At 38.5% G+C, this 16,388-nt stretch overlaps 1 protein-coding gene across 6 annotated transcripts in view; it reads left to right on the forward strand.

The window, feature by feature from the left end:
* Positions 1-16,388, forward strand: part of PIGN (phosphatidylinositol glycan anchor biosynthesis class N) — a 113,218-nt gene that overhangs the window by 68,422 nt on the left and 28,408 nt on the right. For all 6 annotated transcript variants that reach the window (XM_071553522.1, XM_071553526.1, XM_071553523.1 and 3 more), the window contains exons 14-19: positions 3,400-3,582; positions 5,249-5,385; positions 6,432-6,531; positions 6,654-6,746; positions 8,778-8,869; positions 11,095-11,206. In XM_071553522.1, the coding sequence (XP_071409623.1) occupies positions 3,400-3,582; positions 5,249-5,385; positions 6,432-6,531; positions 6,654-6,746; positions 8,778-8,869; positions 11,095-11,206 (717 nt within the window). The remainder of the gene's footprint in view (positions 1-3,399; positions 3,583-5,248; positions 5,386-6,431; positions 6,532-6,653; positions 6,747-8,777; positions 8,870-11,094; positions 11,207-16,388) is intronic.

Here is a 16,388-nt window from a genome sequence, read left to right on the forward strand (position 1 = left end):
TTGCTGTGGTTTTTTCTCATACTTCTTAAACTGTTGTTACTATTCCACAGTATACTGACACACAGTGTATGCTTTGATTTTCCACTATATGAAAGGGTAAATTGAGAGAGAAACTGACAAATGTAATTCATATTCACACTTCTTAAACTTCTAGTTGCATGAAAAAGTGTGGTATTTTGCTCCATCATAGATCCTGCTTTTTTTTTTTATACTTCTACCTGAACCAGCTGTTCTTGATTTTAATTTCACATTTCAGTTAGACTGGGAGCCATACATGAAATCATGCTTCCCAATTCTAGTTTACTTTCCTAAGCATTTGCTACCACTTACAGGGTACTTGATGGGTGCAGCTCACCAGTGCTTGTATTCTGTGTTCACAGAAATAATCTGTATAGCTAAATGATACCAAGAAGTCTTTCACTTTAACAGGTTTAGTTTGGTCATTGACTTATGTGTTAAAACTGATGCCATGAGTGACCCCCCTCCAAAGCAGAACTTCGAGCCGCATTAGTGTAGGGTAAGATAAAAAGTAAAGGTCCTTTAATATCACAGGCCTACAGCCCACAGGAATACATGATGACATGCATGTGCTCTCCAGTTCTAGCTTCCATGGCTTTTATAATAAGATCCCTCCAATCATTGCTTTACACATTACTCAGTCCAGCCCCAGTCCCACCCCCTGGAATTGGGTCTGGGGTCGTCAAGACTCTCTGTCTTCATCAGCTCCTCTTCCTCAGGCACACAAAGGTCCCTTGGAGTTCATCCAGTTCTGACTTCTGGGTCACTCTGACCTGTGTTTATGTTTCGTTTTGTAGGCCTTCTGATATCCTTCAGCTCTTTACCTTGAAAAAGAGACTAAGCAACTAAGAGAATTTGAGCTACTGATAAATGCTAAGGGTTAGGATGTATAAACAATGAACTTAGGCTGCCAGAATATTAGCACATTACATCTGCATTTGCTACAGTTACTGTGCTCCTAAAATCTACAAAATGTGAAAATCAGAACAAAAACCCCTTTGGCATCAAAAGTATGTGGAAAAATTTGAATATGTAAGATTGCAGTTAAGATATAATATATAAAATTGCGTGGAAGAATAATACTCTTATGTGTTAGGGATCAGGTTTTTTCCTAGTATGATTTTCAGGATAATAAATTACTATTTTATGCACACAACAGCTAAATATATTTTATACCCTATGCCTTTTTATTTACTTGTAAATTGGAAACAGTTCAGTTTAAATAAATGGATCTATTTTGCTGTGGGAGCAGGTTTTCTCTTTGGTTTCCTAATACTACTACTTGGCTGTTACATTTATTTATAGGAGACATTTTGTACGTTTCAGGAGTAGAATCTGTGACTGTGTGTTGTTGCTTATATTACCCCTTGTTCACTTGAGTGCCCCAGGTATCCAGGTTCACTCTTGATCAGTAACACATGAGACTTGTGCCTGTGCCCTGGTAACCCTCAGCATCCTGTACCTCAATGCAGAAAGATTGGTGCGTTATGAGAAGCTGGGATGTGGATGATTCTTTGCCTCATCTCTGCAGCTCTTTGCATTGCAAATATGCTGTCATAATTGTATCCTCTAAAGTGGTGTCATTTGGGGTGAGTTTTCCCATAGGCAGATTTGTGATCTCTTCAGTAGTTGTTGTACCTTTTTCTGGTGATTGTTGTTTAGTTCCAACTGGATACCAGCACATATAAAGAAGCATTGTCATGTATGTTCAACTTCTTATTATCCTTACAGATATTTTAATCACTAGAGAATTCTCTGTAACCACATATCACACCGATGTGCTTCCCATCTTTGGGTAAATCAGAGGGGTAAGCACACCTGAATGACACCCATGGTGGGAAAACCCACTGTCTTTATCATGGTGTCTCCCCATTGAGTAAGGAGACCTGTTACTAGACTGGATACAACCCTCGTGTCCAAATGACTGATATCATGAGAGCCCCAAGCAACTCCGTTGTGAGTGAAGCTGGAACTCCAGATTAGTCTCTGAATTCACCTCTGGTGCTTATGGTATCAGGAACTGTTTTAGTCTGCTTAAATATTGCAGAAAAAAAAGCTTTAGATTTGAATATTTTCCCAGACAAAAATAAAACTCACACAAGTTAGCTGTTTATGCCAAAAACCTGATTTTTTAAATTATTAATTGCTAAGAGATGCAGAAAGAGGGAAAAGTAAGAAAAGGTTGGAAAAAACCTAAAGTTACTTTTAGAAGCAAAGAAAACCTTACCACCAGAAGCCACGTTTTTGCTGAGATATCGTGGAGGGGAAAACAGTTTCTACCTTTTTTTTTTTTTTCACTTCTCTGTTTCTCTGGTGCTTGTGATGGATATCTCTGACCCCAGGCAGTCTGGAATGCAGTCGTTAGGTAAGTAGATTAGTCGCTCCGGAGAAGTTGTTTCTCAGGCTTTCTGGGCTGAACGAAGTCAGGTCTTGATGTAGAAATCCTTTCTGGCTTTTTTAACAAAATATGGTAGACGTAACTCACGCAGACAGCATAGTGAATGTCGGCTTTCCCCGGGCTGGGAGAGCTTTGGTCCTGACAGCAGCAGGTAGCTCGGTTGGCTGAGAGAGATTAGGAGGTGAGAGAGAGGGAAATAGGGAGAGATTTTCCATTATGGTAAATGGTTTTCTCTCTTTCTTTTTCCCTCTTTCTGAATTCTCAAGATATCTCCTCTGAGCTTTTATAGTGTTCAGAAAGGTTTGTACGTGAGTTTTAGCACACAGCTCTAAGCACAATAGCAGGAAACTTTATGGCAGGCACACTCTAACAGGCGGCTTCTGGCAGGATATTTGTGAGATCTCTGTGACAGAAATGCTGACAAAAAAATTCAGTAGGATGTTTTTGACAGAGAATCAATGGAGGGACATTATTTATTGTATTTCTATATTATCTGAGTGTCACAGGTACTACTGAAGTGGAGGACATCAAACCCCAGAAAAAGGGGGTATTTCAGACTGTGGAGAGTTAGCTGCATCCATAACCCTGCTCCTACATAAAAGTGCCTTTAGAAGCACATGACTGTTTTTTAAGGGAGTAACTTGTTCTGGAATATATATAGTCAAATGCTTGTGGGAAAATCAAATTACATTCTTGGTAGTAGATGGTGTTTATGGTGGGCTATCTGTGTAGCTTTTACAGTGTCATGGCCAGGAAGGATGGTGAAGGAGCCAGGAGATGGCTGATTTTAAAGCCAACAGGAGTCCAAAGTAGTGTGTTCTCCAGCACTTGGTACTGGCCAAAATACTACCTGAGCATGGAGAGGACATGAGTGCCAAGAGTGCTGGAGCTACTTGAGCTCCACTTGCTGCCAGTTAAGTTGATTGGGAATGGGGACCTTCCACTCTTCTGAAGTATTACTTATATGTTTTGTCTCCCTCCAGGTATCCCTGTGCAAAACCCTGATTAACCTTGCTTTGGAAGGCTTGTCTTATTATCACACTTATGATAGATTATTCCTGGGTCTAAGTATTGCAATGGGTTTTGTGGGCTGGACAACTTATGTGATTTTGGTCATTATCAAGACCCATACCAATTTGACCAAGACTATCCCAATTAATAATAAGGTAGGTTGGAAACATGCTTATTTTTTTCTATCAGTTTTCAGCATTATATGTGTGCTCAGTGACTCTGTGTGGGACAAATGCATACCTTACACTTCCTTTGACTTCATGGGGAAACTGGCAAGCTGTTGAGTTTTCTAGATGCCGTAATCCTGTGTAGTGTTACTGTTCTCTCCATTTATTAGGATCAGTACTCCAAAGCCATGCAAGTCTGAGTATGCAATACCATGCTTCCTCGTTTTCTTCCTTCCTACAGCTGTGCATGTTACTGGAGTCCAATGCAAATGTAAACAAACATAGGAATTTAAAACTGGTAAAGGGTCTGTCCATATAACCAGGAGCCAGTTTTCAGCATTAATTGTAGTAAAGTTAGCACTCTGTTGTAATGATACTTGTTTGGAAGAATGCAGGCTTCAGTGTAAAGCAAGAAAAAAAGTTAGCATGTAAATTATGGTTATTCCTGTCCTCTTTGGGAGTTTTAAATCAGTTTTAAGAAGCTGTTGCCATCCAATCATGGCATTTTTAAATGTATAACTTCTTTTAATAGAAGGTGAACTATACTTTCACAGAGCAGCATGCTATCTTGCTCTTTGTGATTTGCAAGGGTGCAGCAGAAGACATCAAATATGAAGAAAGCTCTTTTTGACAAGATTATTATGGTTTGATTTTTCACAAAATAGAAAATCCAAGGAAATTAATTTACTTTGAGTCTTTAATCAGGAGAAAAGATACCTCAAAAAACTGGCATTTCACTAGAGAAGGATTAAAGCCTTCAGTGGGGAGGGGAAATTCTCCCAAACTCCAGGAATTTGTTTCAGAATAAATTGTTTCATTTGGTAATGTAAATGAGAACAAACACTCACTTACCATCTTTACTGTCTTCAACACATTATGCTGTGAAAATTTCTTTGAGTACATAATGTTCTAATCCCACATAGAATTTTTTTAAGAAAAGCCCTAAAGCAGGAGTTTTAGGTTAGGATTAAGTATGGTAACAACCGTTGCTCTGCTACCTCTTAGTACTATGCAACGCTAGTCCTCTGTTGTATTTTGAAATCGTGAGTTCTTTTAGTAAGGCAGTTTATCCTGTGGAAGGTTGGTCACAAGCCTCCTTCTGTAGCTGTTCCTAGATCCTGAATAGTTGCATTTTTTTCCAGTAGGTGTTAATGCTTCCTATTTTAATTTAATTAGTTCTCTTACAAATGTCTCAAGTAAGAAGAGGAAACGTCCTAATAGAATTTTCATTAAACACCTTGACTGTAATGCTATGAACTTGACCTCAAAAGGTCCATGTCTGTTTTAGAATATAAACTTGGGAGTTCTTTTTTTCCAAGACCCTTAACATCTCTGCAAATGGTTTTCAAGTCTCCATTGAACATAAAAAACATGGCATATATTTGGCTTCCAGATTGTACAGGTTTGTCTTTTCTGTGCAGATTTTACTGCAGGACCTTATGAAGAGACATATTTATAATTAGATCTTCAAATCCTACTCATGGTTGTTTGTTTTTCTAATCTGGCTGACAGCTTTGTACAAAATTGTGTACACAGGTTGTGTGGCTGTGTTAAAATAGCATTTGTTTTACTGTGTAACAAATGGAAAAGAGTGTGTAGTTTAAAGTATTTTATTGCTGTTCCAAGAAAGTTTGTTCAACCATTTGTTTTTCAGGAATCTGCTGGCCTCTTCTGTGGTTTTGCATTTGCTGGAATGATTATAGCTTTTTTCCTGTTGATTCAAAGATGTCCTTGGACATACTATATATACTGTCTCTTGCCAATACCAGTATGGTATGCAGTTGTGAGAGAGTAAGTAAAGAATGCAATTTGTGACTACTGTTTTACAAGACCAGGTCTGGGCTTCATGTTTGTTGAGAGTTCTTGTTTTCCCCATGAATTTGGGAGAAAAATTTAGATATGCTTCAATTAAACTTCATTAAATGTTTCCTGAGACATTCTAAAGGACTCTAGTTTATATTTCAGTTGACATATCGAGTAGTTTCCAAACTGACTGATACAGCTGCCAATTTTGGAAGATACTTCTTCTATTAGCAAAAATAAATTCAGGTATTTCCAAGACAACGTGTTTCTAGTACTCTTGTAACTCTAGTAAAAGAGTGCTAAAATCTTGGGCAAATACCTGCAGCAGCTGAGTTCTTTTGTAAAATGAAACAGGTTGTTCCTTTTCTTCGGTAATTTTGAAATAGTCTGATCCTGCAAAGTGTCAAATGTGCTGAACACCAAGTGCTCTTGGAGAACATGTGCTACTTGTCTTGAGAAACATGCTCCCATATTGAAACAAATTTACCTTGTTTGGGTCTCCTTTTACTTCAAATTTAAAAATACTTGTTAGCTACTGATTCGTATTATGTTCCTGATCTACTGGCAATTTGTAGATACCAACTCAGTATTATTCAGAGAAAATGAGGCCAACTGTGGTTAGTTAATGAGCTGTCTCATAAAACACAGGAAAAGCTAACAGGGAATTCTTTTCTCTCTCCAAACCTTCTGAATGTTTCATCAGTTATGACAGACATTAAGCACAATATAACAGAAAATATTCATAAATTCAGAGTCAGTTTGGGTAGAGGATAATCTGAAGCTTGTCCAAATACTGGTGAAGATGTGCCAGAAATGGGAGGAAAAGAGCAGGAAGATTTTATTGTAGATTTTATATCAAGTAAAGCTGAACAGAAGTATCCTCTGGCCATCACCCACTCTGTTTCTAAGCACAGGCAGGACCAACAATACCTGTAGCATCTTTTCTGCATCTTCCTTGCCCTTCAAAGGTAAAATCCTATGTTATTTCTGTGTTTTAGAAAGTAATAATGATCTTGTTCCATCATTTTTAACAGAATTCCTGTGATTCAAGCCCTTGCCACAAATGTCTTGTCCCTCCATATCAGTCAATCTATAGGATTCCTCTTAGTTTGTATTCTGGGAATTGAAATACTTGTAAGTATTTTATCCATATATATCCACAGGGTATGTCACTGCCAGCATTTTAACTCGTCGAGGAATGAATGTCTTTGATATTCAGTCTTTTGTTGGATTTTTGTTGTTTCATTTTTTATTAGGTTTTCAGCTTTTTCTACCGCTCTACACTTTCTGTTGGTCTTCTTGTCTTTGCTGGCTGGCCAGTGATCACTCAGCTGTGGGTTCAAGAAAAGGTACTGTATTGTTTTTTTCTTAAGTAGAGCATTTTAAATGGTGAACAGCTGAATTGCATCTTGTGATGCTGGAACTGGTCTCTTTGGAATGCCTCTGTAAATTCTTGTTCAGTTTATGCTCTTGTTCTGATCTCTGTCATGAGCAACATGTACCAAAGGACAAAAATTTAATATGATCTGGATAGATCTGTAATACAACATAACTAATAAGACTGCTTAAGAATTTTGGGTTAACTATGAATTAGCTATCAGTTTTCTGTTTTTAATAACTAAAAAATGCTTGACTTAATCATATGAAATGTACGTCATTTATCAAACTGTGTCCTGGGTAGAGCTGGCAAAACGCCAACTGTCCGGAACAGAGTGAAGAGGGTTCCTCCTCCCCCCAACCAGCCAAGGGAAAAAGAAGAGAGAGAGAAAAGAAAAACCCTCAAAACTAGGTTTATGCTGGAACTAACTACATGTATTTATACAGAAAGGAGAAAATTAAGAGGAGACTACAATATAACACACACTTACACAAGTTACATATATATAACAAGGAATAACTTCCCACTCCCCAATTAATACAAAGCCCATTACTCTAAATTCATAAGCACTCCAAAAGACACTCAGCAAGAAAGAGAAAGTATAACAACAAAATATTTCTACTTCCCTGAATGCAAACAAAATGCAAGCACAGGCAACAGGAGCAGGGCTTAGCATAGTAGAGGAGCTGCTAGATGTCCTCCTCTTAGTGCAGCCATGATGGAACTAACTAAGCCACTCCCACACACTGGATTTTACACCCTTTGAGATGATGTAGTATGGTATGGAATACTATATTATTGGCTGGAAGAAGTCAGCTGTGAGCTAGCTCAGCCCAGCTTAAATCAGCTGACAATCCTAGGCCTAGCTGAACTTTAAAACCTAAGTTTAGGCCCACCTGGCTAAACCCCTAACAAACTGTCACAGTGACAATAGTGTTGACATGTGCAATTGGTCATCGTTTAAGTAATATGATCATTTATTCAAAAGAAAAGAAAGAATTGAGGGTAACTGAAAAATGCTTGTCAATTCATCATTGTCTGCAGTCAACTGGCACGTTGTACCTCAAAGGCAGCTTTCTGTACTATTTTTCACAGGAAAAACCCTCTATTTTCATAGATATGGATGTGAAGTGGCACAATCTTTAAGACATTTAATTTAATTTAATTTCTTCCATTAGTCTATTCCAACATCTCTTATTTCACAGCATATCCTAAAACTTAGGGTTCTATGGTAAAGGAAAAGAGTCAAATACTAAGTCTTGCTCTGCAAGAACTGTCAAGATGGAGGCTTGTATTTGTTTACTTAAAATTTTTGTTGTAGTTGAGTATTCAAATAACTTGTCTTAAAGTTGGGTGTGCACAGAAGATGTTTTGCAGCACTTAAATTTCCTTTCAAGTATGTCAGTTTGACCTGAGCTTGAAAACTTTAAATAATATATCTGTCAATATTTTTATTTAAGTAAAATACTTGGGATGTGGTTTGGGTTTTTTTCTTCCTAGCAAACAGTTCAGAGAACTACATAGGTGATTATGGTGGTTAAATTAAATGGCACACAGATTTAAAGACTGGAATATGTTACCATAGTCTCAGAGTATTCTCCCTCAATCCTGATTAGTTAGCTGCTGCATCCTTCTGAGGACATTAGTTTTATGTCTTTTCTTCTGTAAGGTCACTTATCGGATTTCTGGCCCCTGCAATGTGTGTGAAAGCCATGCTTTGGGAAAGTGCTTACAAGTGTAAATTTAGCATTAATAATCATTGTCTTTGATGGGATTTTGAAAGCTATGTAACTGAGATTCTTTTCTGTATGAAATTGAAGCGCTGTAATACCACTGACCCTGTGCCCCTTTTTTAGTTAATTTTACTCTTGAGAGATGAGGGCGGTTTTGCTCATGGGAAATGCAAGTAGCCATTAGTAGTTCCCTGAAGTATTTCTTTATGCTTAGACCATTGTTTGTCCACATGACCTCCAAAAAATCCCATTTGCTTTTCATCTTTCAGACAAGAGCATTGATCTGGACTCTTCTGTGTGTGCTCCTGGCATTATTTCCATTAATGCCTGTTGTAGGAAGAGAACCAAACATTCCTCTGGTGTAAGAATCTCATTTTATTATTTAAACTTGTAATGGGTTTGATCCTTGGCTTCTGCAGTAACCACGTGTAACTAAGGAAGTGGACATTACAAAGTATTCCACACGTGTTTTCCACATCAGAGTAGGAGGAGGGGAGATAGGAAGGGATAGTAGTTTCCCTTTTTTTCGGGAGCTGGGAGCAGGAGGAGCCTGGACGGTCTGTTCTGTTTCTGTTGGTTTCCCTATGCCGGGACGCGGTGAGATTATTTCATGCTTGTTCTCCTTTCCTGAGGTCTTTAACTGTATTTATCTGATTCATTTGTTTTGGTTTGGTTTTTTTTCCCCTATTCTGGTTGACCAGTCCTCTTTTTTCCCTTTTCCCTTTTTCCCCTGGGGTGGGGATCCACGTAGTGTGTACAAATTGCATATGTCCTTGCAAATGTTAGAAAATATAATTTCTTTTTAATTCAGTTCAGTTTCTTCTAAGTTCTTTTCAGTTTCTTTTTTTCCCTTGCCGGGAAGACTCTGGGGGGAGGGAGAAGGCAGTCCAGGGTTGGTAAAAAAACTAGGCCGAGCTGAGACAAAACTTTTTATTTCCCTCTTTGATATTCAGAATTTAGGCTGTCTTTTGATATATGTGAGGAATTGTATTATTGAAAGCTGAGTGAGAGAGGAGTTGAAATTCATAATTTAAATAACATGATTATAGAGACCTCCGTTATTCACTAATATGAATGAGAATAGAGTTTTAATTCTTTTGACACATCCCATTGGTCTTAGTGATATTCTGTAATTTCTTGTCAAGGGAAACATTTCTCACAATACAGAAACTTACACATTTTACATTAAAATAAAAGTCATCATTAAAGGAGGAGCTTCACTGGCTGCAAATATGGTAAATAGCACTGACATATGTGAATAAGAACATTTAGTCAAAAGCAATTTACTTTTGACAGCATCTTTCTGAATTCATCCATCTAATTTTGAATAATTGCCTTTGAATCTCTGTACCTAATTAGATATTCAGGGAAATAGAACAAACAGGATAGGCAGAGCTCTCTTCTTCCTCAATGTCTCCTTTGTCTCTTCTTTTTCCACTTTTGCTTCTCTGTTCTGAGTTTTCCTTTCTGGCAATGCTTGTCTGATTTTCTGCAGTTGTTGATTTGCATTTTTTTTCTAGTGCATTTTTGTCATCTCTCCCTCTACTTTGTGAGCTACTCTTTGACCATATAAGCCTTCTCTCATACATGGATGCAATCCAGGTGGTTAGCCTGGAGGCTTAGGCTTGTGGACTGTCATTGTAGCTACAGCAGAGACTTGAATTGACCCTAGACTGCAGTGGTTTCTGCTGTCTGCAGAAGATACTGTGCCCCACCCTCACAAGGTGCAGTAATATATTATTGCAGGTAGAATTATGAGCCCAGGTATTTCCAAGATTATTGACATTCTGCCTCAATTTTTTTCACTGTGTTTTAAATCCATCTGTTGAAAACCATTCTTAGTCTCAATCCTTGGGCCCATTAGAAATATTCGGGATAGATTTGCTTTGGATGTATTACAGCCTCTCAGCTGTATATATGCATGTATGTATTTCTGCTGGTCCCAACAGAGGTTTTATTCTTTTGAATATTTGTGTATGACTTAGAAATCAGAATGGAATTAAATTACCTTCAGATCTTCCTCCCTGACATGTCTTTATACTTCACCTTACCCAGGCTTTCTATTCATTCTTCTATTGTAACATTGTACTTCTGAAACACTTTGTGCTTGTTTGAATCTTTTCAATGGAGTTTTGAGGTTGAAAACGCTTGAAGCAACTATTGAAAATATATGTGTATGTGACCCTTCTGGATGTTGAAGATAAGTCGATGCTGAGAGAGAAGATACAGGAGGAAGAAATCAGAGTGCCAGTGAGAAATAGATGCATCTGTTCTTAAGCAGTGGCACTATATGCCATGTCAGGGCTTCTCAGTATTTTAATAAAACTTGTATGGTAGGAACTAGGAGCTCCTGAATCAGCTCAGTCATAAAAAGGTAGTATATAGGAGATGAAAGCAGGGTCAGATGATCCAGGAGGAACCTAGAGACACTGTCTGAATATGCAGGATAGGTTAGGAAACCCAAAGCTTTCCTGGGTTTGAATCTGGTGTGGGATGTAAAATGCAATGAGATAATGCACAACAGCAGAAGAAAGACTTTTGGTTATATTTCTTGAGATTTTATTGTTCTTTTGTTTGTTTTTGCAGAATAGCAGCTGGTTTGCTGACCCTCTTGATCTCTTGCTTGTCCTTGGCATCTCTTTGGAGAAGCAAAAATAAGTACAGAAATAATGAAGATCTGAAAGTATATTTTTATCAGGTCAGTTGCTACTTTTCAGCAATTCTCAATGTTAAAGGGTTTTTACTTGCAAATTTTTACTAATTTTCTAAGAACATGTTCATATCAAGACTCCAATTTTCAAGAAGAAAATTATTGTTTCTATGAGTTTTCCCCTTGTCTATTTCAAGAGACTATGTGGACATGTATAAATATCTGTATAAATATCATGTATAAATACTGTGTTCCCAAAAGCCCATCCTGTGTATATTTATATTGATTGATATATAAATGTGCATATACATTTTGGTGCTCTAGTTGGAGAGTTTGAGTTTGTCCTGCCTTTGGTCTGTGTACATAACTTCCAATGACCTTTGCAGTAGTTACATGATAAGATTTTTTTCTTTATAGCTTCTTGAAATAAGTAGGTTTTTTTCACAGTAGGTGCTAATTAAATTCTGTAAAGCTTTAACATTCTAATACCCTACAGGTCTTCTGTCGTCTTTTTTTTTCTTTTTTTTCTTTTCTACTTATTACAAGATAACAGTTTTATTTCAGGATCACTTTTATTAGTTATTACTTTGTGTATACTGGAGTTTCTTACTGAGCTAAGCAATGCATTCATTATATCAGTGACTTAGGTATGGAGCTCAAATTGGTTGAAAGGAGGCAGGAAAAGAGTAATGAATGCTTAAAATGCCTTTACTTGAGCCTGAATGTGTGTCAAGTGTGGTGGTGATTTCTCTTAACTTTTACAGCTTACATGTGGAAAAGATGTGTCAGTTCATTTCCTAAGCTTTTAGAACATGTATTTCCAGTGCGTAACTGGCAGTGGATTTCTCACTGAAATGCCTGAAAACAACTTCCACTGAATGAAGGAGTGAGGGAACAGCTGGGTGGGCAGCTGGCTAACCTCTACTCAGTACACAACTGCTGCAGCATCTCATGCCATATAGCCTAGTGGAGAGGCTCACAAATTACGATGATGAAGAAATAGATACGTAGTAAAAAGGTAATGCCAGACTCTTCTTGGGCAAACTTAGAGAATCAGAAAGTTCACTCACACAGGCCTGAGATACGTAATTAGATGAAAATGTTCTGCCTGCTTGTTCAGAAAGTGTCTTAGTTTTTCTCCCAAAAAATCATAGAAAATCATAAAGTTCCTCAAATTACACTTTAATCAGAAGATACATTCCAAGAGTGATATCTAATTGTTAGTCTCTATTAGACTTTTGTTTCAGCATGTTCTTTGGGAATGGAAAACATGGAATCCTCCATTCACACTTTGGGTAAGGAAAGGATTGAGAGGTGAGAATATTCAGACCTAGAGGGGGCAAAGGACATTACAGAGGCATTATACATGTTTCTAAATAAATATGTAGGAGAGGCTTGGCCCGAGCCCCTGCACATGCATGACTCCACGTTAGGATCTAGGAAGCTAGCAAGGTCAGCCTGACCTTGGGGCAGCCCAAAGGAGGAGGTCAACAACCCAAGGCAGGGACAGCCTGTCACCAGAGGTTGGTTAGCCCAGCACGTGGCCAGGTCGTGGTAACTGGCTTTCAGCCAATGAAAAGAGACCCTTGCCTTGTGCACAGACCTCTTGACCTATCCCTAAGCTGTCCCAGTTCACGTGTACCCCAGAAAACATTATATAGGCTGTTCACCCCCCAATAAAGTTATGCTGAACGTTCTTTTAACCCACTTTGGAGCCGGGACCTTTATATCTGTGAGCATTCATCCAGGTATCTGGATGCTGAAACCCGGGGTGTCATTGGGGACGGGCAGGCTGGGACAAGGAAAAACCTCTCGCTACAACAAATAGCTCAGCTTTTTCCCTACATAAATACCTTGTTTCGAGGTATCTAGGTTGCATTTGGTTGCTTTGAAACATACAGGAATCCATAAGGAAAATGTTTTGTCACAATGGAATTATTCTAAACAACAGAATTCCCTTGTTCTCCTTTTACATTTTCCTTTGAGTTGGATTTGTCAGTGGAAACGGGAAGGGGGAATCTTCAAAAATGCTTGGTTGGAGCATTTTGAAATCCTGAGTTTTGATTTACAACTCCCAGACAGTTTAAGGGTGAGATGAATCCCCTAGTCAGAGGAAATATACCTATTTTGTGATCAGGGCACTGATACTTGTATACATAAGCACACTCAGTCAAGTTTCTGCTTTGCATCTGAGAAGGGTTTCTTAAAAGCAGGTTTTGCAGCTCCCTCATATGTGGTGTTTGGAGGTAGTTATTGAAGGTTATGCTTTCCTGTGATGATACTGCTCCTTCCTAGAAGGAAACTAAGATTTCTTGTGTGATGAATGAGAAGGTAGATTAATTTGCTAGAGGTCTTTCTTCTCTGAGTGCAACTTTTGTCTAAGTGTTGACTGATGTGGAAGATGTGGTTGTCCTGTCGTTTGTCTTGGGGATTTCCTCAACTGCTCTGCTAACATCTTTTATAGGTTCAGCACTGACTAAAATCTTTTGAATTACACAGTGGAAAAGGAGTACCTGGAGAGTCTCAGTGTTTCTAGTTTTTTCCCTATGGATCTGGCCAAACTCTTTTGCTACTTTGATCAGGATCCTCAGAGTCCTTTTTCGTTTTGTTTTGTTTTTAATAGCTTTTTTCTTTGTTTTGGTGGTGCCTGTGTGCAAGAACCCTCTTTTAAATCTTTCATTTCACCTCACCTCAATTTTTTGCATCTGCTGATTTGGGATGAGATGCATTTTCATAAAGAAATAAAATAATATTTCCTAAAGGCTCAAGTAGTTCTTATTTCCTTGAGTTGTTCTTCACAAATTATTTTGGAATTGCATCTGAATAAAGATTTTCAGGTCTCTTCCTATTTCTGTCACAGAAAGGGATGCAGCGTAACCTAGGCTTTTTGTTGTACTTACGATGAATTTTTTTCTCTTCTGAAGACAACTTTGGGGTTTTTTTCTAAGTGAGCTTCCTTTCACATCTGGAAATTAGCCTGTAGTGAAAATATCATGCCTTGTAAAGAATAAAGGTTGTTCCATTACAATAATTGCTCTCCTTTTGGTCAAAAAGAAACCTGAGCTGGCAGATACCATCAGAGTGCCAGTTTGTGGGTAGTCCTTCACAGAAAAGATAATTCTCTCTTACCTGGTCCTGAACTGTGTTATTTTTGTGTTGGTTTCTTCATGGATGGGACAGAGTGTGCACCTTAGCAGACACCTGTATGGATCTAAGAGGCAGTTTATGGGCTGCTCATTTATTCACTATTTTTGTGGATACACACTGTAGATTTCCAACACAGATGTTAACCTTAAAGCAACAAAAAAATCCTAGACAACCAAACAGCGTGATCAAAAAGATTTTTCAGTAAAAGTGTATAAATCAAGTAAAAATGCAAGCTTGAGTAACTTCATACAGTTGCATTTACATTTTTGTTACAAAAGCTTCAATTATCTGTATACCTCGTTTTGATACATCTCATTTTGAAAATTGCAAGGAGATTCTCAGGCTTTCTCTTGAGATCATTAAAGAGGGAATAGTGTTCTTTTATTAAATTTTGTTTGCTATGGCAAGGAATTGCCTTTTGGTTAATTCTGCTTCTGTCTTCTAGTGAGGTGGATGTTGATCTCTTCTCCCAAGTAACAAATGATAGGATGAGGAAACAGCCTCAAGTTGCAGCAGGGGACGTTTAGATTGGATATTAAGAAACAATTGTTCACAGAAAGGGTTGTCAGGCCTTGGAACAGTCTGTCTGGGGAAGTGGAGTCACCACCTCTGGAGGTACTTAAGAGATGTAGATGGGGCACTTGGGGATGTGGTATAGCGATAGACTTGGCAGTGCTCTATTAGTGGTTGGGCTTACTGATTTAAACCTAAGCCAAGCTAAACAATTCTTTGATTCTGTAGTCTCTGAGAGGTCATTAAGGTTGCAGGAATGATGAAAACAGCTAGACTGCTGCAGTGCCTACTGTACAACTTAATTTTTTTGCTGGAGAAAGCACCAGTTTCTCTCTGCCAGCAGTTTCATAGGTGATGTCCAGTTTTTGCTGCAGTACTGAAAACACTTCTGTTTCCATTAGTTGATAATGTTGGGACAAGTTATTATTCTAGGGGCTTGAACTTCTTATGTGTCCAGGGTGATCAGTTATTAGTTTTCTCCTCTAAATTAAAATTATAGAATCATTTTCGTTGGGAAAGACCTGTAAGATAAAGTCCAACCATTAACCTAAAACTGCCAAAATCACCACTAAACCTTGTCCCTAAGTGCAACATCTACACATCTTTTAAACAGGAGAAGTAAACAGTAGGAATCTGTCATACTCGTGGAACCAGGGGACACGAAGGGTGTTTCCAACTAACCTTGTGCCCAGCTGATGTTGCTGGTTCTCCTACCGTTCTCTCTATGCGTTGTTGCCATGTTAGACTCTTAAGAGAACTCCCAGACAAAACTGCTGGTGGTAGCTGCAGGAGTCACCCTTGGTTTCCCCTTTCTGGGTGTGACCTACAGGTGAGTGTGTCTCAGAGACCTGCTCTTAAACTGTTCAAGAATAATCTCTGAACTTCAGAGAAGGTTGTGAAGGATGAAAGAAGACAGATTCCTAGCTGTTTGCATCTCCAAGTTGCTTCTGTTCTGTTCCACAGCCCTGGAGATGTTGGTGAAAGCCAAGAGTAGTTTAAACATTATTTCAACTGTGAACACAGGATTCTTAAAGGCAGATGCTGAGCCCTTCTGTGGACACTGGTTTAGATACAGCAGCAGTACATTGTGTACACTAATGTGCCCAGATCATCACAAGTCTTCCAAGGCACAAATGACACAAAGTGAGTGCAAAGTGACTTCACCAGTGTCACCAGTGTCTAGGGGGATTAGCAAAGGGATTACTGGAGCTCGTGACACTAAAAGAACTTGAAAAGATATCCCAAAGGCCTGAATAGAGCAAAAGTATCCAAAATAAACATCAGAGGTCTAGAGGTCCAATTCCCTGAGCTTTAGATGTCTACTGTTTTGGCCTCGTTTATTGATGTTACAGAGAAATACAAGGTATATGGTCTTGCCTCAAATTAAACAGAAGCAGCAGATACTGAGCACCTGTGAAACTGGCCAAAGAGGAATGCTGACTGCTCAGTGTATCCTCTGGGCTCATACCACTAGGTATCACTGCAGATAGGAAAATAGCAACTATTCATATGGCAAAAAGTGATGGATGTCAACACCGGGGTAGTTGCTGTGCACTAAAAAAAGCCACAA

This window comes from Pithys albifrons, chromosome 4 (genome assembly GCF_047495875.1).
Source record: "Pithys albifrons albifrons isolate INPA30051 chromosome 4, PitAlb_v1, whole genome shotgun sequence".
Lineage (NCBI taxonomy): Eukaryota > Metazoa > Chordata > Aves > Passeriformes > Thamnophilidae > Pithys > Pithys albifrons.